This window comes from Carcharhinus amblyrhynchos, unplaced genomic scaffold (assembly GCF_965287045.1).
Source record: "Carcharhinus amblyrhynchos unplaced genomic scaffold, sCarAmb.v2.hapA scaffold_53, whole genome shotgun sequence".
In the NCBI taxonomy this organism is placed as follows: domain Eukaryota; kingdom Metazoa; phylum Chordata; class Chondrichthyes; order Carcharhiniformes; family Carcharhinidae; genus Carcharhinus; species Carcharhinus amblyrhynchos.
Genome location: NW_027649794.1, coordinates 1,891,552 through 1,918,140, shown reverse-complemented (window position 1 = coordinate 1,918,140; position 26,589 = coordinate 1,891,552). Strand labels below are relative to the sequence as shown.

Genomic DNA, 26,589 nt, shown 5'->3' with positions numbered 1-26,589 from the left:
CGGGGTTAGATACAGAGTAAAGCTCCATCTACACTGTCCCCATCAAACACTCCCGGGACAGGTACAGCACGGGGTTAGATACAGAGTAAAGCTCCCTCTACACTGTCCCCATCAAACACTCCCGGGACAGGTACAGCACGGGGTTAGATACAGAGTAAAGCTCCCTCTACACTGTCCCCATCAAACACTCCCAGGACAGGTACAGCACGGGGTTGGATGTGGAGTGAGGATGTATTGACAATGGGATAGATTTGTAGGGTGATATGCTGATGGATGGAGTCGGGCTGTTAGTGTGTAATGATATTAGGGACCACAATGTCAATGCTCCAAACACAGGGGTCAAATTAAAAATCTACCGCGGGGCATCTCAACCTCCCTTCCCACGTGACTCCACTTCAACACCAGCGACCCAGAGGGCCACGCTCCATGATGGTCAATTCTGATCCCAGGCCCTCATGCCATGGCTCTTTCAATTGGGCAATTCTCTTCCAACTCAATACACTCGGGACCTCATGGGGAAGCAAGGTATAGATCCATTTGGGCACCAGCAGGTACCATAGGCAATGGTGGGCTGTTGTTTCTACATAGAAACCCAACAGTGCAGAAGTAGACCATACGGCCCATCAAGCTTGCACTGACAACAATCCCACCCAGGCTCTATCCTCATAATCCCACATATTTACCCTGCTAATCCCTCTACGGTACACATCCCGGGACACTAAAGGGTAATTTAGCATGGCCAATCAACCCAACCCAAGGCTGTGGGAGGAAACCAGAGCATCCGGAGGAAACCCACGCAGATACAGGGAGAATGTGCAAACTCCACACAGGCAGTGACCCAAGCTGGGAATTGAACCCGGGTCCCTGGAGCTGTGAGGCAGCACTGTGCCACCCACTGAGCCAAGTTACCCACCACCACCTCCCACCCTGAGGAAACTGAGCTCGAACGGCTTGGCGCAATGAGCAGGAGGCGAAGGGGAACATTACGAGAGGGTTGGAGCGATCCAGGGTGAACGGGATGGTGGACGTAACCCGGGATGGGGGGGGCAGTGGAGATGGGGCATTGCCCATCTGGGAAAGGCCAAGGGTTTTGGTGAGATGTCATCCCAAGAGTCTTCCGGCCACAGAGGAGAGAGCAGAGGTAGAGGGAGGGAGGGAAGGGGTGGCATGAGGAAGCAGGGTTTGTTATAACGAGTCTCGACTCAATTCATTCGCCCTATTATATCTGCAGGGATAGGCAAGTTGAAAGCCTCAGTTCTGAGTGTGTATTGAAGGAGTGGTGGGAAGTCCGTCACGATGGTCAGGGTGTTCCTGAGCACTCCAGCAAGATCAACATCTTCCCTTCAGTCTCTCAGTCTCGTCATCTTCATCCTTCCGAATCTTCCCTCCGGACGTCCCATCATCAGATTCCAACTTAACACTGCGACAGAGAGAGAGAGAGAGACAGGGTCAACACCCAGGATAAAGCCAGGCCAGAAAATATCCCGGATCAACCCAGGTCAAACTATCCCCCCAACCACACCCCTCTATCCCAAAGGACAGACACCTCCCCTCTCCACTGGCCAACTCCAACAAGTTGCGTTGGGCAGCCACACAGTGAGTATTCTATGGGTCACATACACATGGGGGCACACGGTGGTTAGCATTGCTATTTCACAGCGCCGGGGACCTGGGGGTTCGATTCCCGGCGTGGGTCACTGTCTGTGTGGAGTTTGCACATTCTCCCCGTGTCTGTGTGGGTTTTCTCCGGATGCTCCGATTTCCTCCCACATTCTAAAGACGTGCTGGTTAGATGCATTGATCCGAATAGTTCCTTAATGTGGCGACAAGGAGATTTTCACTGTAACTTCATTGCGGTGTTAACGTAAGCCCTACTTGTGGTATTAATAAATAAACTTTTGCTCACACGCACACACTCGGACACTCTCGCTCATAGACACTCACGTACACACACACACACTTACATTAACAAATTAAACACACACACACACACACACACACACTCTCTCACACACACTTGCACGTACTCACATACAAACTCAGATATGCACAGACTCAGATACTTTCACACTGACACACCCATTCACACTAACCCATTCACTCACACTTACACACACCCAATCACACCCATTCACACTAACCCATTCACTCACACTTACACACACCCAATCACACCTTCTCTCTCACACACCCACTCTCACATTCACTCCATTTGAGATTAGGGTTCGATACAGAGTAAAGCTCCCTCTACACTGTCCCTCATCAAACGCCCCCAGGACAGGTACAGCATGGGGTTAGATACAGAGTAAAGCTCCCTCTACACTGTCCCTCATCAAACACCCCCAGGACAGGTACAGCACGGGGTTAGATACAGAGTAAAGCTCCCTCTACACTGTCCCCCATCAAACACTCCCAGGACAGGTACAGCACGGGGTTAGATACAGAGTAAAGCTCCCTCTACACTGTCCCTCATCAAACGCCCCCAGGACAGGTACAGCACGGGGTTAGATACAGAGTAAAGCTCCCTCTACACTGTCCCCCCATCAAACACTCCCGGGACAGGTACAGCACGGGGTTAGATACAGAGTAAAGCTCCCTCTACACTGTCCCCCCATCAAACACTCCCAGGACAGGTACAGCACGGGGTTAGATACAGAGTAAAGCTCCCTCTACACTGTCCCCCATCAAACACTCCCAGGACAGGTACAGCACAGGGTTAGATACAGAGTAAAGCTCCCTCTACACTGTCTCCATCAAACACTCCCAGGACAGGTACAGCACAGGGTTAGATACAGAGTAAAGCTCCCTCTGCACTGTCCCCATCAAACGCTCCCAGGACAGGTACAGCACGGGGTTAGATACAGAGTAAAGCTCCCTCTACACTGTCCCCCATCAAACACTCCCAGGACAGGTACAGCACGGGGTTAGATACAGATTGTGTCTCAGTTTGAACCTCTGACAGAGCAGCACTCCCTCAGAGGCGGCTGGACAAGGACCCAAGTCTGCGCAGAGAGACTGGGCTCCATGACCTTACGGACAGCCCTAGACTGAGAATTGATTCATGGCTGGATGTAGAGAAGGGGAAAAAAAATCAGGCCACACTCAGGCTGGTCAGATTTAACTGCGGCACAGTGGTTAGCACTGCTGCCTTACAGCGCCAGGAACCCTGGTTCGATTCCCGGTTTGGGTCACTGTCTGTGTTTGCACATTCTCCCTGTGTCTGCGTGGGTTTCCTCCAGAAAGATGTGCTGGTTAGGTGCATTGGCCGTGCTAAATTCTAAATAAAGTGTATCCAAACATGGTGACCAGGGGATTTTCACTGTAACTTCATTGCAGTGTTAATGTAATCCTACTTGTGACAGTAATACAAAAGATAATAATAACTGAGCCAGACTAGGTACTGTGAGAATCATAGAATCCCTACAGTGTAGAAGGAAGTCATTCAGCCCATCGAGTCTTCACTGACCAAAACCCCATCCCACTTATTCCAATAACCTCTCATATTTACCGTTCAAATCCCCCTGACACTGGGGTTAATTTAACATGGCCAATCCACCTAACCTGTCCATCTTTCGACACTAAGGGACAATTTGGCATGGCCAACTCCCCTAACCTACACATCTTTGGGAGGAAACCCGGAGGAAACCCACGCAGACATGGGGAGAATGTGCGGACTCCACACAAGACAGTGGCCCGAGGCCAGAATTGAACCCGGGTCCCTGGCGCTGTGAGGCAGTCGTGCTAAGCACTGTGCCAAACATGCCACCCCACCGGTCAGTGCTGGGGGGGGTGGGGTGGTGGTGGGGGGTGGCTCACTTCTGTATAATCTCTCACATTAGCCTGGATAAGGAAAGTGGAATGTGGTGGAAGGGTGTGGGTGGGGTCGTTATTCAGGACAGACAAAGCAGCGTATTGAATGTGAGAGACTATGGGGGAAATTTCTCCACCCCACTCCCCATGGGGATCGTAGCGCGGTGGGGGGGAGACTCGGACGGTGCAGGTGTCTGTTGGCCTGGGGTGGGATTTTCCGAGATTTTTCCGGGCGATCGCGGCAGGAGTATCCCGGCCTCTGTAACGGTCGGCCATTGTTCGCGCGTTCCCAGGCCCCAGTCACCCCTGGAGTGGCCTGACCGCGGTGAGGCGTGCGCTGTGATTGGCTGAGTGTTGCTGGGGAGGAGGGCGGGCGCCGAGGTGAGGGCCGGAGTTTGGGTGCGGTCCCCGGAAGTTGCTAATCGGTGGGAAAATAAATACCGATGTTAAAACGATGCCATTGTTTGAATCACGCACGTCCCCGGACGCACGTGTTGGGGTCATTCACCCTTGACCTTTCACCCCACCCTGGGTCGAGGTCGCAGCCTGAATGTGTAGGACGCTTGGCTCATCGGCCTTGCCCCTGCCAACCGGAGAGGCAGATGGGCCACGAGGGAGCCCAGTGTTGAGTACACCTCAATGTTGCCCGTCGGATAAAATTTTACTCGTGAAAATACCCTGCCCTCGGCCTTCGAAAGGATTCGGGTGTCGCAGAACGCTAACAGGAAGCAGCAACCAGCAATGAGGAAGGCAGAGTTGGCCTTTATTGCAGGGGGGATTGGATAACAAGGTTTAAGAGGTCTTCCGACAGGGATCCGGGTTCGATTCCCGGCTTGGATCACTGTCTGTGTGGAAACTGCACATCCTCCACGTTTCTGCGTGGGTTTCCTCCGGGTGCTCCAGTTTCCTCCCACAGTCGGAAAGACGTGCTGGTTCGATGGATTGGCCATGCTAAGTTGCCCCATAGCGACCAAAGATGCGCGGGTTCGATGCAATGGCCATGCTAAATTGCCCCTCAGTGTCCTGGGTCGGTTAGGGGGATTAGCGGGTTAAATTTATGGGGTGACGGAAATAGGGCCTGGATGGGATAGATGTCAGTGCAGACTCGATGGGCTGAATGGCCCCCTTCTGCACTGTAGGGATTCTATCAACTGTACAGAGCTGTGACGCTACCACATTTTGGAAAATTTTGTGGGTTCCAATCTCCATGTTTGAGGGGAATATTCTAGAACGGGAGCTGATACAGCGAGGATTCAATAGATTGGTCGCTGGGATGAGAGGGTTGAATGAGGAGGAGAGATTGTGAAGAACAGCCGGTGATCACACTGAAAGATATTCTATTCTCAGACGGTTGGATAGGGGAGACACGGAGGGGCTGATTCCCCGTCTCCTCCGCCCACCCACCTACCGGGGTTGGAGCGTCTAGAACCTGGGCTCAGAGCCTCAGGATTTGGGGCGGCCATTTTGGATTGAGACATGGAGAAATTGATTCACTTGGAGGGCGGTAAATGTTTTGGAATTCTCTTCCCTGTGGATGCTCCCTCGCTGAGTTCGTCCCGGGCTGAGATCGAGAGGTTTTTTGGGGGATGGTACAGGAAGGATTTGCTATCATTTTAATGCATGGGGCAGTGGGACCGAGGGCCCAAATGGTCTCCTCCTGATCCCAGATGGAATTCTCCTGTCCTCTATTTATAGGGTTTGTGCTCAAACCAGTATCAAAAACCTTCCAGTATTGTCTGCCAGGGCCCCAGAATGAGATGCACATCTCCAAAGAACCAATCACCAGCTGTCCCACAACAAACCCACACAAAATGGCCACCACACAAGATGGCTGCCACTGAAGGAGTCAAGATCACATGACACAAGGCTGATCACACAAGATGCCTCCATTGTAGGATTGTGCAATAGAATGAAATGTTCATTTAGCAAGGTATCCAGGGAGTTAAAACCACTCAGTTTCCAACAACCTCCCTATCTTTGTAACTTCCTCCAGTCCCTACAACCCTTCCTACCTCTATAACCCCTTACAACCCTCCCTATCTCTGTAACCTTCTCCAGCCCCTACAACCCTCCCTATCTCTGTAACCTTCTCCAGCCCCTACAACTCTCCCTATCTCTGTAGCCCACCTCCAGCCCCTAAAACCCTCCCTATCTCTGTAACCTCCTCCAGCTCCTACAACCCTCCCTATCTCTGTAACCATCTCCAGCCCCTAAAACACTCTCAGTCTCTCTAAACTCCTCCACTCCCTATCTCTGCAACCTCCTCTAGCCCCTAGAACCCTCCCTTCTTCTGTAACTTCCTCCAGCCCCTACAACCCTCCCTATCTTTGTAAGCCCCTCCAGCCCTTACAACCCTCCCTATCTCTATAACCTCCTCCAGCTTTTACACCCTCCCTATCTCTCTAACCTCCTCCAGACCCAACACCCTCCGTACCTCTGTAACTGCCTCCATCCCCTACAACCCTCCCTATCTTTGTAACCTCCTCCAGCCCCCATAACCTTCCCTATCATGGTAGGGTGATGTGAGTGGGGAACGGGATTGATTGGCGAGAGAGCTGGTATGGACTCAATGGGCAGAATGGCCTCCTTGTGAGCGAGGGGTATATCTCAATCTCTACACTGGCTGGGATCTCCAGCTCCAGACAGTGAGGCCATTCACTCTGGCCTGGCCTCAGGCCGGGCCTGGTTGTCCCGGTAACTCACCCTCGCTCCAGTGGGCCTCTGGTCTCCGTTCACCCCCAGAAGGCCAGAGGCCTCGGTTGATTGGCCTGTCTTCATCTCCACTACAATGTCATCGTTTCTGACCTCCGTGTGAACCCTGGAAAATGCAAAGAGGCCCGTGGCTGGTCAGATTCCTTCCTCCCTCCCCTCATCCAGCCCCCCCATCCCTTGGCCTTCTCCAGAACTCTAACCCCACACCCCTGACACTCCAGACCTGCCCAGATCCCGGATCCTTGATTGCCCGATGCCACCTCTTGCCAGCTATCTTGGGTATGAAGGATCAAGGGATGGGGGCGGGGGATGGAGGGTGGGATGTGGGGATCAGGATATTGAATATGATCAACCATGGAGCAGGTGTCAAGGGCTGAATGGCCTCCTCCTGCTTCTATGTTAGTCTGCCTCCTACAGGCGGAATCTGTGGTCAAGTGGTATTGTCACTGGACTATTAATCCAGCTACTCAGGGCAATGCTTAGGAGATCCAGGTTCGAATCCCACCACAGTAGATGGTGAAATTTGAATTCAATATAAAAAGGAAACTTCTAGAAATAGAAGTCGGATGATGACCGTGAAACCATTGTTAACTGTTGGAAAAAACCCATTTGGTTCACTAAAGTAAAGTTTATTTATTAGTGTTACAAGCTGGCTTACGTTAACACTGCAATGAAGTTACTGTGCAAATGCCCTAGTTGCCACTCTCTGGTGCCAGTTGGGGTACATGAGGGAGAATTTAGCCTGGCCAATCCACCTAACCAGCATGTCTTTCGGACTGTGGGAAGAAACAGGAGCACCCAGAGGAAACCCATGCAGACATGGGGAGAATGTGCAAACTCCACACAGGCAGTGACCCAAGCCGGGAATCGAACCTGGGTCTGTGGTCAAGTGGTATTGTCACTGGACTATTAATCCAGCTACTCAGGGCAATGCTTAGGAGATCCAGGTTCGAATCCCACCACAGTAGATGGTGAAATTTGAATTCAATATAAAAAGGAAACTTCCAGAAATAGAAGTCGGATGATGACCGTGAAACCATTGTTAACTGTTGGAAAAAACCCATTTGGTTCACTAAAGTAAAGTTTATTTATTAGTGTTACAAGCTGGCTTACGTTAACACTGCAATGAAGTTACTGTGAAAATCCCCTAGTTGCCACTCTCTGGTGCCAGTTTGGGTAGACTGAGGGAGAATTTAGCCTGGCCAATCCACCTAACCAGCACGTCTTTCGGACTGTGGGAGGAAACAGGAGCACCCGGAGGAAACCCACGCAGACATGGGGAGAATGTGCAAACTCCACACAGACAGTGACCCAAGCCGGGAATCGAACCCGGGTCCCTGGCGCTGTGAAGCAGCAGTGCTAACCACTGTGCCACCACCTGCCATTCTTACCTGGCCTGGCCTACATATGACTCCAGAGCCACAGCGATGTGGCTGGCTCTTAGCTGTGAAATGACCGTGCGAGACACTCAGGGCCAAGACTGAATATCGAAAAGAAAGTGAACTGAGGGTTCTCAATCATCGGACCTCCAAATCTGAGTTGACCCCCTCGCTTCCCTCACAGCCACACTCGCAGGCGAAGGCTCCTGACACCCCGCTCCTCCCTCGCCTCAGGAATGGGGTATTGTCCTTGGTAGGGAGGCGAGGGGAGAGGTTGCACATCCATCCCCTCGAGTGTGGGAGAGTTCGCAGTGGCTAATGGAGAGGGAGAGAGCCCGGGACCAAGAGGCGGAGGTTACAAACTTCATATTAGAGCCAGGCTGATCATGGGGGTGGATGGATGGAGGTGGTGGTGGTGGTCGGGGGGGGAGATATCAGGCCAAAACGCAGGGCGACGTGGTGGCACAGTGTTAGTACCACTGCCCCACAGCACCAGGGACCCAGGTTCGATTCCCAGCTCGGGTCACTGACTGTGTGCAGTTTGCACATTCTCCCCGTGTCTGTGTGGGTGCTCTGGTTGCACAGAATCTACAGTGCGGAAGGAGGCCATTCGGCCCATTGGGTCTGTACTGACAACAATCCAGGCCCCAACCCCCATAAACCCACATATTTACCTTCCTAATCCCCCTGGCAATTTAGCACGGCCAATCCACCTAACCCGCACATCTTTGGACTGCGGGAGGAAACTGGAGCACCCGGAGGAAACCCGTGCAGACACGAGGAGAATGTGCAAACTCTGCACAGACAGTGACCCCAGGCTGGAATTGAACCAGTGCTAACCACTGCGCCACCCCACAGTCTAAAAAGACATGCCTGTTAGGTGCACTGGCCGTGCTAAACTCTCCCTCAGTGTACCCGAACAGGCGTTGGAATGTGGCGACTGGGATTTTCACAGTAACTTCACTGCGGTGTTAATGTAAGTCTACTTGTGACACGAATTAATAAATAAACTATCAACACTTTCACAGGAAGGAGAATGGGAACCTGGAACTTCCTATCACCAATCTCACCCCGGACATTCTCTCTTCCATTGGGAAAAAGATGCAAAAGTGACGTACCAAGAACAGCTTCTTCCCTGCTGCTGTCAGACTTTTGAATGGACCTACCTCGCATTAAGTTGATCTTTCCCTACACCCTAGCTATGACTGTAACGCTACATTCTGCACCCTCTCCTCTCCTTCTCTATGAATGCTATGCTTTGTCTGTATAACTCACGAGAAGCAATACTTTTCAGTGTGGATTAATATATGTGAAAATAATAAATCAAACCAAATCAATCCTCACCCCCAAATATCTGCTGAGGTTGGGACGATTGGAAATGCCAAAACCGCGACTGGTTGTTGGTGGGGAAGAGATTTCGAAGGATGCGGAGAATGGGTAAGCAATAGACCGGGCACAGACTGTCTGAACTGGGTAGCAAGCTGGAAAGGGCCAAAGGACCTCCATCTCTTCCTATCTTCCCGATTGGGAGTTCGAGCACACACTGCATTTCCAAAGAGGGGGGACTTGCTAACGTTGCTGTCCTGTGACCCTCAGACCCAGAACAGTGTGGAATATAGAGATAAGGAGGGTTGTAGGGGCTGGAGGAGGTTACAGAGATAGGGAGGGTTGTAGGGGCTGGAGGAGGTTACAGAGATAGGGAGGGTTGTAGGGGCTGGAGGAGGTTACAGAGATAGGGAGGGTTGTAGGGGCTGGAGGAGGTTACAGAGATAGGGAGGGTTGTAGGGGCTGGAGGAGGTTACAGAGATAGGGAGGGTTGTAGGGGCTGGAGGAGGTTACAGAGATAGGGACGGTTGTAGGGGCTGGAGGAGATTACAGAGATAGGGAGGGTTGTAGGGGCTGGAGGAGATTACAGAGATAGGGAAGATTGTAGGTGCTGAGGGATTTTATAGAGATAGGGAGGACTGTATGGACTAGAGGAGATTAAGAGATAGGGAGAGTTGTAGGGGCTGGAGGAGATTACAGAGATAGGGAGGGTTGTAGCGACCGGAGGAGGTTACAGAGATAGGGAGGGGTGTAGGGACTGTCGGAGAGTACAGAGATAGGAGGGGTGTAGGGGCTGGAGGAGGTTACAGAGATAGGGAGGGCTGTAGGGGCTGGAGGAGGTTACAGAGATAGGGAGGGGTGTAGGGACTGGAGGAGGTTACAGAGATAGGGAGGGGTGTAGGGACTGGAGGAGAGTACAGAGATAGGAGGGCTGTAGGGGCTGGAGGAGGTTACAGAGATAGGGAGGGGTGTAGGGACTGGAGGAGGTTACAGAGATAGGGAGGGCTGTAGGGGCTGGAGGAGGTTACAGAGATAGGGAGGGGTGTAGGGACTGGAGGAGGTTACAGAGATAGGGAGGGGTGTAGGGGCTGGAGGAGGTTACAGAGATAGGGAGGGGTGTAGAGGCTGGAGGAGGTTACAGAGATAGGGAGGGGTGTAGGGGCTGGAGAAGGTTACAGAGATAGGGAGGGTTGTAGGGGCTGGAGGAGGTTACAGAGATAGGGAGGGGTGTAGGGGCTGGAGGAGGTTACAGAGATAGGGAGGGGTGTAGGGACTGGAGGAGGTTACAGAGATAGGGAGGGGTGTAGGGACTGGAGGAGGTTACAGAGATAGGGAGGGGTGTAGGGACTGGAGGAGGTTACAGAGATAGGGAGGGGTGTAGGGACTGGAGGAGAGTACAGAGTGGAGGGGGAGGCAGGGGGTTGGGGGGTGGTGGGGGGGTGAGAAGGCCACTTAAGGAACATGCCGGAGAATCACTATTGCTTTCATTCCCAGTTCTCTCCTGGCAGTGATCTGGAGCGTGGGAACTTGGGCAACACAATATCCTGATTCAGATGATGCTGAGGATTTTGCATTCCGGAATATTATTTTAATCCCTTTCCATTTTCAGTGGAGTGGGGCAGAAAGGGAGGGCTGGGAGCAGAGACTGGGCTGTTTGTATCTCAGTGAATGCACCGTATCACTGGATCAGGAGTTTCTTCAGCTGTTAAGAGGCCAGAACATAAAGCCCATCCCCACACTGCCCGCGCTGTCACACGAGATTCCTGAATGAAAAGCCGGATGTTACAGGAAAAGGCTCATTCTGCACAGCACACTAAATATAGCACACAGACTGCTGGATACATACTGTGTCCTTCTGTCCGATCTGTCTAAATATAATTCACTGAATAGATTGAGGGAACTGAAGGGTGTCAAAGAGTGAATGTTACAACCACAATTCAACCACAGTATTCCACCCACAAACACTCCCAGGACAGGTACAGCACAGGGTTAGATACAGAGTAAAGCTCCCTCTACACTGTCCCCATCAAACACTCCCAGGACAGGTACAGCACGGGGTTAGATACAGAGTAAAGCTTCCTCTCCACTGTCCCCCCCATCAAACACACCCAGGACAGGTACAGCACAGGGTTAGATACAGAGTAAAGCTCCCTCTACACTGTCCCCCATCAAACACTCCCGGGTCAGGTACAGCACGGGGTTAGATACAGAGTAAAGCTCCCTCTACACTGTCCCCCATCAAACACTCCCAGGACAGGTACAGCACGGGGTTAGATACAGAGTAAAGCTCCCTCTACACTGTCCCCCATCAGAGACTTTTACACTTGTCAGAACGGTGTAATATCAATGCAAAGTGTTGTTGTTACTCGTTGGCAGTGCGACCAAAGTTGCTTGCGAAGCCTCTCACCAGCCTGCCTGTGTGAAGTCTGACACCATGTGGCCCAGGGCCACAGTCAAGGGGAACTGTGAATTTCACAGCTTTTTAAAGAGAGGCATTCAGTGTGTGAAAGGCAGCTGGTGAGGACGGGGTAGATCGGAACTCTGATTTCCCTGCCCCGGGGAGCCTGCAAGTCGGTTTAGACACTCTGACTTAATTAGGCAGCATCATTAAATAAACATTAAGGTGCTGTTTGGGCTGTGATATGAAGGGATGCCTCGCTATCCCTCGCCTGTCTAATGAGTTCCACCCGGACTCATTAATTTGATTGATTGCAGCATCAAACACACTGTCACATCTGCTGCATCTGTCTGCGTCTAACCTCACTCACTGTGCACCAGCCTGTCCCACACACACACACAGCGACAGTGTGGACTCATATCAGCAACAACAGCTCTCCCTGTGTCTAACCTCACTCACTGTGCACCAGCCTGTCCCACACACACACACAGCGACAGTGTGGACTCATATCAGCAACAACAGCTCTCCCTGTGTCTAACCCCACTCACTGTACACCAGTCTGTCCCACACACACACACACACAGTGACAGTGTGGACTCATATCAGCAACAACAGCTCTCCCTGTGTCTAACCTCACTGACTGTGCACCAGCCTGTCCCACACACACACACACACACAGTGACAGTGTGGACTCATATCAGCAACAACAGCTCTCCCTGTGTCTAACCTCACTTACTGTGCACCAGCCTGTCCCACACACACACACACACACACACACACACACACACACAGCGACAGTGTGGACACATCAGGAATAGCAGCTCTCCCCAAGGGCAGGCTCAGCAAGCCTCACACTCCTCACCTCGCCACCATCCCTCTGACACCCCCATGCTCCTTCTCTCTCACTCCTTCCCTCCCTCTCCTCTGTCATCCACACCCTCCCTCTGTCCCTCTCTCCCTCCTCTCTGTCACACTCTCCCTCCTGTCCCTCCTTTCCCTCACTCTTTCCTCTCCATCTCCTCTCTCCCTCCCCTCTGTCACCCGCTCTCTGCCTCCTCCTCTCCCTCACTCCCTCTCTTTCTCTGTCCCCTATTCCCTATCCATAGTTCTCTCACCCTTCTCCGTCCCCAGTTCCCATGGTTATTCCCCCTCTCTAAGTCATGCCCCATCATCACTTCACTCACCCTCTCTTACTCCCTCCCTCACTCTGACACTCCCACTCACTCTCCCAAAATACTTCACTCCCTCTCCAACCCTTACACTCCTCAGCTCTACCCCACCTCCACTCCCTTCACCCTGTCACACTGCCCCTCCCACATTCCCACCATCCCGATCCGCAGAACTGTGATCCCTCAGCACTGACCCTCTGACAGTGCGGCACTCCCTCAGTACTGACCCTCTGACAGTGCAGCACCCCCTCAGCACTGACCCTCTGACAGTGTGGCACTCCCTCAGTACTGACCCTCTGACAGTGTGGCACTCCCTCAGCACTGACCCTCTGACAGTGCGGCACTCCCTCAGCACTGACCCTCTGACAGTGCGGCACTCCCTCAGCACTGACCCTCTGATAGTGCGGCACTCCCTCAGTACTGACCCTCTGACAGTGCAGCACTCCCTCAGTACTGACCCTCTGACAGTGCGGCACTCCCTCAGCACTGACCCTCTGACAGTGCGGCACTCCCTCAGCACTGACCCTCTGACAGTGCGGCACTCCCTCAGCACTGACCCTCTGACAGTGCGGCACTCCTTCAGCACTGACCCTCTGACAGTGCGGCACTCCCCCAGCACTGACCCTCTGACAGTGCGGCACTCCCTCAGCACTGACCCTCTGACAGTGCGGCACTCCCTCAGCACTGACCCTCTGACAGTGCGGCACTCCCTCAGCACTGACCCTCTGACAGTGCAGCACTCCCTCAGCACTGACCCAAGAGGTAAGATGGAGTGAAAGGGGAAAGAGAGAGAGGACTGGTGACAGGGAGACAGGTAGAAAGTGAGGAATGGACCGGGAGCGAGTGCAAGATAGAAAGGAATTGAGAGATCTTTGGGTTTGGACAGAGAGAGGATATATTCCCTTTCCTATGGGCTCTGCCACTTTTCTCTCTACCCGCGTCCAACCCTTGTTGCTTTCTGTGATGAACTGTCATTATCTCGTAGCCGGTTGCCTTCGTGCCTCCTGGGCATTTATCTTCTTAAAAATAGAGATGGATTTTGAAGGAGATTGGGAGGAATGAGGAGAGAGAGAGAGAGCTCGAGAAAGATAGAGATAGCGAGGCAGGTAGAGAGGAACTGAGAGGGATTGGGAGAGAATTCAAGTTTATTTATTAGGCGACAGGTAGGCTTACATTAACATCTCAACGAAGCTACTGTGAAAATCCCTCAGTCGCCACGTTCCGACCCCTGTTAGGGTACGCTGAGGGAGAATTTATCACCTAACCAGCTTTCGGGCTGTGGGAGGAAACCGGAGCACCCGGAGGAAACCCACGCAGACACGGGGAGGACATGCACGCTCTGCACAGGCTGTGACCCAAGTCGGGGATCGAAGCCAGGGACCCTGTGTGGCAGCAGTGCCAACCAGTGTGCCACCGTGCCACCCCAGAGTGAGAGGGAAGGTGCGGTCGAGTGATGGAGAGATACAGGTAGAGATAGATAGAATTAGGAATGGATGGGGGGAGAGCAGGACATGGAGACAGAGAGAAACAGATAAGGAAACAGAAGGAGAGGGGGAGTGCAATAGAAAAAGAGAGGCAGAGTAACAGAGAGGGGGAGAGATTGAGTGAGATGGGTAGCGGGAGTTGGGGAGGAATGGAGAGGGAGAAACAGAGACGGAGTGGAGTGGAAAGGAGAGGTAGGGAGAGGATTGGAAAGAGGGGGAGACAGAGAGCTGTAGAAAGGGAGTGAGTATTGGAAATCTGTCGTTGCAGAGCATTCAAGTTACAGAGCGATGTCATGTGACTATTCGACCACCACAGCCATCACATCTGGACACCGATTTTCAGTCCGGCTCAACCCATTGCATTAGGAACGCATCATAAACCAATATTTTTCACCAGCCTGTGTCTTTGAACCACAAATCCAAATCATTCCAATTCCAGTCTCCCAGAAATACATCCACACCGCCCCCCCCTCCACGTCCCACCCATTTTTTTTCATTACTTCCCTGCCACTCCCGCAAATTTCACGTTGACCAAAGAGCCGGATCCAAAATGGCGGACGGGCCTTGTCCCTGGTTTCGTCCTTTCCTCCTCCCCTCCCCCCACGCCCCTCCTGTGTCCCCAAGCCCACAGCGTTGGCCCCCCCAACCCCCCTCCACCCCCGCTCCCCCCCCCCCGCCGCATCGTTTACTCACGCGTCCTTCTTCTCAGACTTGCCACACGGGAGTTTGCCCTTCTTGTGCAGGCAGTACAAGATGGCGACCACCAGGAGTAGCAGCAGGACGCAGACCACCACGGCAATCACAGCTCCTCCCCCGCCACCCTGCTGCTCGAGATTCTCTGTGGAGGAGACGAGAGAGGGGGGGGAGTCAGCAGAGGGTCCATCCTCCCCGGGGTGAGGTAGTCGGAGAGGGGATTTGTGGGAAAGAGGCGTGGAACCTGACTCAAAATCTAGCGGGAGACCATCAGAAAATGCCAGAGACGGTGAGGATCTTAAAAGCTGCGATGGAAGAGCGGGGCTGGGAGCGGGTTACCCGCTGTCGGGTTACCATGACAACCTCATGCCCTTCGCATCCCCTCCAGGAGTGTTAGACAACATGGGCGGCACCCTGGCGCAGTGGTTAGCACTGCCGCCTCACAGCGCCAGGGACTTGTGTTCAATTCCTGGCCTTGGGTCACCGTCTGGTGCGGAGTCTGCACATTCTCCCCATGTCTGCGTGGGTTTCCTCCGGGCGCTCCGGTTTCCTCCCACAGTCCAAAGGCGTGCGAGGTTAGGTTGACTGGTCCATGCTAAGTTGCTCCTTCGTGCCAGGGGGACAAGCGACATTATGGGGTTACAGGAATAGGGCCTGGGTGGGATTGTGGTCGGTGCAAACTCGATGGGCCAAATGGCCTCCTTCTGCAGAATAGGGGTTCTATGATTCCAGGAACACCTGGCCCCAAACCTGGGAAGGAGATATTGGTGGACAGGCAACTAACACCTTAGTCAAAGAGGTCAGTCCTGAAGAAGGGAAAGAGAGAGGGAGAGAGGATTAGGGATGGAATTCCAGATTTTACAGCCTGCCTTCAGTCTATTCAGCTTGGGGATTGATACAGGGCTATGGGGAGAGAGTGGGGCAGTGGGATTAGTTTGGGGATTGATACAGGGCTATGGGGAGAGAGTGGGGCAGTGGGATTAGTTTGGGATTGATACAGGGCTATGGGGAGAGAGCGGGGCAGTGGGATTAGTTTGGGGATTGATACAGGGCTATGGGGAGAGAGTGGGGCAGTGGGATTAGTTTGGGATTGATACAGGGCTATGGGGAGAGAGCAGGGCAGTGGGATTAGTTTGGGATTGATACAGGGCTATGGGGAGAGAGTGGGGCAGTGGGATTAGTTTGGGATTGATACAGGGCTATGGGGAGAGAGCTGGGCAGTGGGATTAGTTTGGGATTGATACAGGGCTATGGGGAGAGAGTGGGGCAGTGGGATTAGTTTGGGATTGATACAGGGCTATGGGGAGAGAGCTGGGCAGTGGGATTAGTTTGGGATTGATACAGGGCTATGGGGAGAGAGTGGGGCAGTGGGATTAGTTTGGGGATTGATACAGGGCTATGGGGAGAGAGCGGGGCAGTGGGATTAGTTTGGGATTGATACAGGGCTATGGGGAGAGAGCGGGGCAGTGGGATTAGTTTGGGATTGATACAGGGCTATGGGGAGAGAGTGGGGCAGTGGGATTAGTTTGGGATTGATACAGGGCTGTAGGGAGTGAGTGGGGACAGTGGGATTAGTTTGGGATTGATACAGGGCTATGGGGAGAGAGCGGGGAAGTGGGATTAGTTTGGGATTGATACAGGGCTATGGGGAGAGAGCGGGGCAGTGGGATTAGTTTGGGATTGATACAGGGCTATGGGGAGAGAGTGGGGCAGTGGGATTAGTTTGGGATTGATACAGGGCTATGGGGAGAGAGTGGGGCAGTGGGATTAGTTTGGGGATTGATACAGGGCTGTAGGGAGTGAGTGGGGACAGTGGGATTAGTTTGGGATTGATACAGGGCTGTAGGGAGTGAGTGGGGACAGTGGGATTAGTTTGGGATTGATACAGGGCTGTCGGGAGTGAGTGGGGAGTGATTGAAGAGTTTGGATGTATTAATTCTGTCAGCGAGGGAAGCGAGCTTTACAATGATGGATTCACATGAGGAATTATGGGAGGAGTTTTCAGTGGAATGTAAACATCAGCAGGGATTGGTTGGGCCGAATGGCCTGCTTCAGTACGATAGATCATCCATACAGACTTACCAGTTTTCATAACAGAATCCACTAGTGCAGCAAAGTGAGAGAGAGAGAGAGAGAGAGAGTGAAAGACAGCACAAAGTTATAGGGGGAGAGGGATCAGGCCAGCTGGAGGACTCCTCACGAACCCTCCCTCAGACAAGCTGCCTTGAATAAACCCAAGGCCTCACTGTCTCAGTCTGACAGACGTCTGTCTGTGCAGGGTGCAGCACTGTCTCCAGAAACTACAACAACCCCTGAAACACACACCTCACTGAGGGAGTGACATGTACGCAACATCCCCTCAGTATGACAGGAGGTGAACAACTGGGGACGGAATAGGGGGCTTGTTCAAACACTCCCAGGACAGGTACAGCACGGGGTTAGATACAGAGTAAAGCTCCCTCTACACTGTCCCCCATCAAACACTCCCAGGACAGGTACAGCACGGGGTTAGATCCAGAGTAAAGCTCCCTCTACACTGTCCCCATCAAACACTCCCAGGACAGGTACAGCACGGGGTTAGATACAGAGTAAAGCTCCCTCTACACTGTCCCCATCAAACACTCCCAGGACAGGTACAGCACGGGGTTAGATACAGAGTAAAGCTCCCTCTACACTGTCCCCCATCAAACACTCCCAGGACAGGTACAGCACGGGGTTAGATACAGAGTAAAGCTCCCTCTACACTGTCCCCATCAAACACTCCCAGGACAGGGACAGCACGGGGTTAGATACAGAGTAAAGCTCCCTCTACACTGTCCCCATCAAACACTCCCAGGACAGGTACAGCACAGGGTTAGATACAGAGTAAAGCTCCCTCTACACTGTCCCCATCAAACACTCCCAGGACAGGTACAGCACGGGGTTAGATACAGAGTAAAGCTCCCTCTACACTGTCCTATCAAAATCTCACAATGTGCGCATAGTAAAAGATATTGAGCTTTGTCCGAAATTTTCTTTCCTGATCTGTGGATGTCTCAGGCAAGGCTGGATTGTGAAATGCCATCGCTGGTTTGCCCTCAGCTTCATCTGGGTGACAGGCGGTGCGGTGCGGGGGGGGGTTTGAACTGATTGTCCTGTCTCTGCTGTTACCCTTACTGGCTGGCAATAGGAGTGGGGGGTGAGACATGAAGAGGGCAGGCGGAAGCATTGATGATCATCCAGGCTGCTGCGATGCCCACCTTAGTCAAAGAGTCTGCACCCCGGGCACAACGAACAGCCAAAGCGCGGCTGGCGAGGTCGATCTGGTGAGGTCAGTGGGCGTAGAGCACGTTCTACCCGCTGGCACACCTGGGTGGTGGGTTTGCGGTCCTGGGGAGGGATGGCGTGAGTCTGTGAGAGGCAGGGCCTCGCCCTGGTGTTGCTGTCTCTGGGTATGTATCAGGGAGTGTGGCATAGATCGGCGCCCACATAATAGATCTGCCAACTGTGTTAGCCCCATATCTACTGTCACCCTCCTGGGCACAGACCATGGGCCAGCTTGGTGAAGGTGATCAGAAAGCCAGCACCAAACCTGCTGTGCCCAATGCGCAGGGATTGGTGAGGGCGAGGGGAGGGTGGGCACAGCGGGCGCGCGGCAAAGGTCACGGCAATTGATGTCCTCACCTCCTGATGTCATTGGCGGCGTAGTGGTTGGCGGAACTGAAACAAAAGGACAGAAAGAGAGCAATCATTAATATACCCACACGGGGAGGCTAAATCTACATTTATCGGGGCCAATAATCCACAAAGACGTCACTCAAAAGGAGAGACATGTTGTCGAAGTTTTCTGTCGTGCACTCAGCAGGAAAAACGGGTGGATTGGTTTGCCACATCGATTCCCCTCGGCTGAGGAGTGGCCATGGAAAAATATACAGGCAATTATGGGTTTCCCAATTTCCCTGGCAATTCACAAGAGGTGCAAGGCTTGAATGTGTCCCTTTTGTTGTCTGGAAATGGGTCCCAGTGTATCATCGCGTGCCACTTGCAGTATAAATGAGTCGGGTTACGAGTTGGACTGATTACCTGAAGGTGTAGCTACTCGCGCACTCAGGATTGCTTCACAGGTACTGTACGCTCACAGAGACACATCCAACAGTGGGCATTTTGCTTTGGGTTTTGCAAGCAGAGGATTGGCTGAGTCCTTTCTGTACTCTGACCATTAGATCTTTGATTCGATCGGCCAGTCACTGGCAGCTACGATCTACACATATTCATAGGCAACACTCAGCCTCTGCAAACAAAAGGAATATGATCCGGCCTTGCACATTTTGTGAATTATCCGGGGAACTTGGGGAACCCATCGTTGTTCGTCATTTCCGACTCAGCAACACTTTTTTTCCTTTTATTCTCTCATGAGATGTGGGCATTAATTGTGCCCATCCCTAATTGCCCTCGAACTAAATGGCTTGCTGGGCAATTTCATTGGGCAGCTGAGAGTTCCGAAGAAGAATCATCGGGACTCGAAAGATTAACCCTGTTTCTCTCTCCGCTGGTGCTGCCAGACCTGCTGAGGTTATCCAGCAGTTTCCACTTCTATTTCGCATTTCGGCATCCGCAGTATTTTGCTTTTATTGTCTTGTGTCAGAGCCGACCACATTGCTACGGGCCTGGAGTTACAGGTAGGCTGGACCAAGTAAGAATGGCAGATTTCCCTTCCCTACAGGAGATTAATGAACCAGATGGGGTTTTTTTTTAATGACAATTGACAATCATTCCATGGGTCCCATGACTGAAACCAGTTTTACATTCCAGAATTTAATGATAGAATTTACATTCCACCAGCTGCCTCTGGCGGGATTTGAACCCATGTCCCCAGATCAATAGCCTGACCCTCTGGATTACTTGCCCAGTGATATTACCACAATATCGCTGTCTCCTACCAAACCAGGGCCAGAGGAAGCTGCCTTGTCTACAGCTCAGCTCACTATTCTCCTGTGGTAACAACTGTGGCGATCATTTGAAACTTGCCACTCTTGCACCTGATCTGATGAGTCCAGAATGGAAAACTTTGACAGCATGCCTCTTTTCAGCAATATTTATGTTCAGTACAACCAAGTGACAAAAAGATGAGTTTAAATTCCATCAGGGGCACTTCAGAGAACTTGACCATATGACAATGCTTTAAAGAAATGTATTTGGGTCATGTTTCTTGTGCAAGATTTGTATTAGCAATTTGCTTTATTATTGGTGACGTATTGTCTGTACCTGGCAGCCCTGGTGTTACTGCAGCAGTATAACTGATTTTCATCGCAACACTGTTTATTTTAATGCATGGTTGCTATTTTAGTGTTTCCCCCAGGGTGTTTGAGAGTGGGACTTCATTAGATTTCAATAGAAAAAGTCATGTGACTGGTTAGGACTAGGCTCACAGGGAGAAACCCAGTCCCATTGCTGCTTGAGAGCTGTAGAGAGGATTAGCTCTTTCTCTGTCTGAAGATTGGTAGGTGGAATCTGCCAGAAACTAGGTCCCTTTCTCAGAGGTTCTGCTGCTTGAAGGTTGGTCTTTCTCTGGAGGTGTCTGTATGGGAGTCAGGAGGCAGATGTATTTCTGTGTCTGACCAGAGGAGTTAAAAGATTGGACATCTTACAGATCTGTTTTTGCTGCTAACGAGTTATGAAGTAAGATTTATGTCTATGGGGATATTGCTTAAATTGGAACCATAGAGATCGCTCTCATTTAACAATTATATCTTGTCATTACAAGTGTTTAAACTGGTAAAAGTTATGCTAATTCTTTTTGCTATATTTTAACTGCCTTCAGGTTAATAAAAGCTCCCTCGTGGGCAACGGGAATCATACCTGGGACAAAACACCTTAAGCTCACCTTAATGACAAGATCAAAAACTGCTGGGGTCTCGAGTAGTTTTATACGATACCTTGAACTTTCTCACCTGGTGCCTGACAATAGGTCTGAAAATATGAAGCTAGTCTTAATGTAAGTATTCAGGGAGCTGGCAGGATGTGGTTATAGATCATGTCTTTGCACATGACACATCCTTAGGAAAGGCAAGTTGACATCCTTGTCTATCCTGCGTCTATCCTGTCTCCAGCTCCCACAATCCAAGTCTGGGTTGCCTTATGCGTTGCGGGTATACCTACACAACACACAACTGTTTCTGAAATCATTTATAGGACGTGGGCATCTTTGGCTGGGTCCAGCATCTATCGCCCATCCCTAATTACCCCTTGAGAAGGTGGTGGTGAGCTGGCTTCTTGAACCGCTGAGGTGTCGGTACGCCTACAGTGTTGAAAGGAAGGGAGTTCCAGGATCTTAACCCAGTGACAGTGAAGGAACGGCCAAAATGTTTCCAAGTCTCCCTCTGAGCCCTGGGGTCATTCTGATAAATCTCCACTGCATTCAATCCGAGCTCAATACATCCTTTCATGCGTTGGTGTCCAAATATGTTAGCATCAATGGCAAGTCTCACATTTAGTGCCCAACTCTAATTGCCCCTTGAGAAGGTGGTCAGTTGCCTTCTTGAACCTGCTGTAGTCCCTGAGATGTAGGTACACCCACAGTGCTGTTAGGGCAGGGGTTCCAGGGTTTTGAGCCAGCCACAGTGAAGGAACGGCCGATATATTTCCAAGTCAGGATGGTGAGTGACTTGGAGGAGAACCTCCAGATTGTGGCGTTCCCAGGTATCTGCTGCCCTTGTCCTTTGAGGTGGTGGCAGCCTCGACTATTTACAATTGATTTTTGTACAATAAATCATACTATTTACTCTTGGATGTAGAGATGGAAGCTAAATTTACCAATGACAGCAAGATAGATGGGAGCGTCAGTTGTCGTGCAGGGGAAGAGAGACTGAAAAGGGATATTTACAGGTTAAGTAAGTGAGCACAAATTTGATCGATGGGAAATAAGAACTTGTCCACTTAAGTGGTTAGGATAGAGAAGCAGTGTACTGTTTCAATGGAGAGAGAGTGGGTGGCACAGTGGTTAGCACTGCTGCCTCACAGTGCTGGGGAACTGGGTTCAATTCCCGGCTTGGGTCACTTCTATGCAGTGTCTGCACATTCTCCCCATGTCTGCAGGGGCTTCCTCCGAGTGTCCTGGTTTCCTCCCACTGTCCGAAAGATGTGCTGGTTAGGTCCATTCATAACTTATCATAAAATCCCAACAGTGTAGAAGGAGGCCATTCAGCCCGCACTGACAATAATCCCACCCAGGCCCTATCTCCGTAACACCAAGCATTCACCCTGCTAATCCTCCTGACACTAAGGATCAATTTAGCAAGGCCAATCCACCTAACCAGCACGCCACGGTAGCACAGTGGTTAGCACTGCTGCTGCTTCACAGCTCCAGGGGCCCGGGTTCGATTCCCGGCTCGGGTCACTGTCTGTGCGGAGTTTGTACATTCTCCTCGTGCCTGCGTGGGTTTCCTCCGGGTGCTCCGGTTTCCTCCCACAGTCCAAAGATGTGTGGGTTAGGTTGGTTGGCCACGCTAAAAATTGCCCCTTAGTGTCATAAGATGTGTAGGTTAGAGAGATTAGCGGGTTAATGTGTAGGGATGGAGGGATAGGGCCTGGGTGGGATTGTGGTCGGTGCAGACTCGATGGGCCAAATGGCCTCTTTCTGTACGGTAGGAATTCTATGATGCCTGTGGACGCTAAGGGACAATTTAGCACAGCCAATCCACCTACCCACACAATGTGGGGGGAAACTGGAGCACCCGGGGGAAACCCACGCAGGCACGGGGAGAATGTGCAACCTCCACACGAACAGTGAGCCAAGCCGGGAATCGAACCCAGGTCCTTAGCGCTGTGAGGCAGCAGTGCTAACCACCGTGCCACCGTGCTGCCTGCGCAGGTTGGGCCTGTACTCACTGGAGTTTAGGAGAATGAGGTGTGATCTTATTGAAATCTTGTATAAATTCTTGAGTGAACCTGATAGGATGGATACAGGAAGGATGCTCCCCCCGCACCCCCGGTGGGGGAGACGATAACAAGGCGACAGAGTTTAAAAATCGGGTGATTCGATTTAAGTTGCAGGTGAAGAGAATCTTTTTCTCTCAAAGGGGTCATTAGCCTCGAAGCTCGACAACAGAAGGCATCGCCAACGCTCACCCTCCCTTGGCCCCGTTTCAGTAGTGAAAGCATGGGTTGGATGGCGCCAATGAGACCCCCATCCCCCTCCAACCCCGCTCTCCCCGGGGAGCTGAGGTAGCGACGATGCGCAGACTAACCGATGCCCAGCTGGAAGCTCCTGTGGGTCGAGCCGTACTTGTTGGTGGCGTTACACATGACTCCAGTCTGCACCATCTCAGAGGTGATCGGCAGGGACACCTTACTGGTCACGGCATTCTCAAAGGACTCCAGAGCCTGCGGGGAAAGAATACGAGGCGGATTGGTCACGTGATCCTCAGGATGGGACCAGTCGCGGGCCACATTTGTCACTTGTTATGGGAGATAGGTCACTTGATACTTGACAGGAACCATCCCCCCAACCCACCAACCCCTCCACAATGCCCCCACACGCACCATACAACATAGGAGCAGAATTAGGCCACTCAGCCCATCGGGTCTGCTCCACCCTCTGGCTGAAGAAATTCCTCCTCGTCTCTGTTTTAAAGGCTCGTCCCTTTAGCCTGAGGTTGTGCCCTCTGGTTCGAGTTTTTCCTACTAGTGGAAACATTCTCTCCACGCGCACACACACACACACGGAGTAGTAGGCCATTTGGCCGTTGGAGCCTGCTCCAACCATTCATTATGATCATGGCTGATCATCCAACTCAATATTCTGAACCCCCCCCCCCGATATCTCTTGATCCCTTTAGCCCCAAGAACAAGATCACAACATTTTGGCCTCAACTACTTCCTGTGGTAGCGAATTCGTCACCTCCGTTCTAAAAGGTTTACCCCTTATCCTCACACTGTGACCCCTAGTTCTGGACTCCCCCACCATTGGGAACATTCTTGCTGAATCCACCCTCTCTAGAATTTTATAAGTTTCTGTGAGACCCCCTCTCACTCTTCCAAACTCCACTGAATATAATCTTAACTGAGTTAATCTCTCCTCATATGAGAGGCCTGCCATCCCTGGAATCAGCCTGGTAAACCTGCTCTCCCTCTATAACAAGGACATCCTTCCTCAGGTAAGGACACCAGCACTGCCCACAATACTCCAGATGCGGTCTCACCAATGCTGACACACAGACACACACACATGGTGGCGCAGTGGTTAGCACTGCTGCCTCACAGTGTCAGGGACCTGGGTTCAATTCCAGTCTGGGTGGACTCTGCATGTTCTCCCCGTGTCTGTGTGGGTTTCCTCCGGGTGCTCTGGTTTCCTCCCACACTCCAAAGATGTGCAAGTTAGGTTGATTGGCCGTGCTAAATCCTCTCTTCATGTCAGGGGACGAGAGAGGGTAAATGCTTGGGATTACGGGGATAGGGTGGGATTGTTATCAGTGCAGGCTCGATGGGCTAAATGGCCTCCTTCTGCAAGGTAGGGATTCTATCAGACACTCACATTACTCTGCAGCCCCCTCGCTCTCAGCTGCTTTGTATAGTTACACATTCCTGAAATCTTTTACCATCCATTATTCAGCAGAGCAGCTGGAGTTGGTTCAGCCCCTCGAACCTGTTCTGACAATCAATGTGATTCCAGCGGAAATGGATCTTCAGTCTATCTACCAGCTTTACGATGGTCACCTTTCATCCACTCACTCAACGACCTGCCAAGTGAAGCTTCCCAGTCTCCACAGTGTGTGTGTGTGTCTGTGTGTCCATGTCCGTGTGTGTGTGTGTGTATGTGTGTCTGTCTGTGTGTCCATGTCCGTGTGTGTGTGTCTGTGTATCCATGTCCATGTGTGTGTGTGTCTGCCTGTGTGTCCATGTCCATGTGTGTGTGTGTGCATGTTTCCGTGTGTGTGTGTCCGAAAGTGTGTGTGTGTGTCCATGTATACATGTGTGTGTGTGTGTGCATGTTTCCATGTGTGTGTATGTCCGTGTATATGTGTGTGTGCGTGCATGTGTGTGCATGTGCGTATTTCCACGTGCCTGTGTGTCTGTGTGCACATGTGTCCGTGTATGTGTGTGTCCGTGTATCTGTGCGTCCGTGTATATGTGTGTGTCCGTGTATCTGTGTCCGTGTGTGTGTGCCCGTGTGTGTGTCCGTTTATATGTGTCTGTATGTGTGTGTGTCCATGTATATGTGTCTGTGTGTGTGCGTGCGTGTGTCTGTGTATATGTGTCCGTGTCCGTGTGCCCGTGTGTGTGTGCCCGTGTGTGTATGCGCGTGAGTGAGAGAGTGAGGAGGGAGAGTGAGTTCTCATTCCCCTGAATCTGAGGAAGCTTCCTCATGCTCCCCCTGAACACAGCTTGGCTCCAGTTGGAAATTTCTGCCCCCAGACTTGTCCTGTACTCCCTCCGAACCTACCCCCAGGGGAAACAGCTTCTCTCTCTCTGTCTCTTCATTGCAGTGTTAATGTAAGCCTACTTGTGACTAATAAATAAATTTTATCTCAAGCCCTCCCTCAGTGAGATCGCTCCCCCCCCCTTCAATCTTCGATACTGGGGGGAACACAAGCCTGCTCTGTGCAATCTGCCCTCGGAACGGAACCCCCTCAGCCCCGGGATTATTGTGGGGAGGCTGCAGGACACTCCCCGTCCCAGGACAAAGATCCCCACCCTGGGGAACGGGGCCCAGAACCCGGCCCAGCCAGACAGAAAGCTCCACAAAGCTGCCCCATGGAATGGTCGTGGGCTGCGCTGTGTTTAGCTCGAGTAAATGGCCTCGGGAAAGCTAATGCAAATCTGCCTCCGATCGATAGCTGAGAATTAGCTTACGCTGAGCCGCTAATGCTGCAGAAATCCCGAGTGAGGATAAACCCATTAGCGTTGGTTCCGGAAGGCTGACAGTCAGCGTACTAAATCCATGGATGGGCGGCTGGGGGAGGCTAGGGGGGGTTTGGGGGGTGGGGGATGGAGTGGTACAGTCGACAGCAGATCATTAATCGCCACATGTCTATCAGGCTGACAGCAGCATTGAAGAGATTGACAGCCTCTCCCAGTTCAGCAGCTCAGGTACGAGTACCGGAAAGTACCCTCTACACTGTCCCCATCAAATACTCCCAGGACAGGTACAGCAGGGGGTTAGATACAGAGTAAAGCTCCCTCTACACTGTCCCCATAAACACTCTCAGGACAGGTACAGCACGGGGTTAGATACAGAGTAAAGCTCCCTCTACACTGTCCCCATCAAACACTCTCAGGACAGGTACAGCACGGGGTTAGATACAGAGTAAAGCTCCCTCTACACTGTCCCCATCAAACACTCTCAGGACAGGTACAGCATGGGGTTAGATACAGAGTAAAGCTCCCTCTACACTGTCCCCATCAAACACTCCCAGGACAGATACAGCACGGGGTTAGATACAGAGTAAAGCTCCCTCTACGCTGTCCCCATCAAACACTCCCAGGACAGGTACAGCACGGGGTTAGATACAGAGTAAAGCTCCCTCTACACTGTCCCCATCAAACACTCCCAGGACAGGTACAGCACGGGGTTAGATACAGAGTAAAGCTCCCTCTACACTGTCCCCATCAAACACTCCCAGGACAGGTACAGCACAGGG

General features: G+C 51.9%; 1 protein-coding gene across 3 annotated transcripts in view; it reads right to left on the bottom strand.

Annotated features, from left to right (window-relative positions):
* Positions 1-887: 887 nt before the first annotated feature.
* The window catches only part of LOC145337606 (basal cell adhesion molecule-like), a 125,284-nt gene continuing 99,582 nt past the window's right edge, over positions 888-26,589 (bottom strand). For 2 of the 3 annotated variants that reach the window (XM_080182400.1, XM_080182402.1), the window contains exons 12-16: positions 23,197-23,332; positions 18,635-18,670; positions 14,972-15,116; positions 6,514-6,628; positions 1,331-1,420 (exon numbers count right to left, since the gene is read on the bottom strand). In XM_080182400.1, coding sequence (XP_080038526.1) covers positions 1,415-1,420; positions 6,514-6,628; positions 14,972-15,116; positions 18,635-18,670; positions 23,197-23,332 — 438 coding nt within the window. In that variant the 3' untranslated portion in view covers positions 1,331-1,414. Of the gene's footprint in view, positions 1,421-6,513; positions 6,629-14,971; positions 15,117-18,634; positions 18,671-23,196; positions 23,333-26,589 lie in introns of all 3 variants that reach the window. The other variant, XM_080182401.1, reaches the window with a different exon arrangement.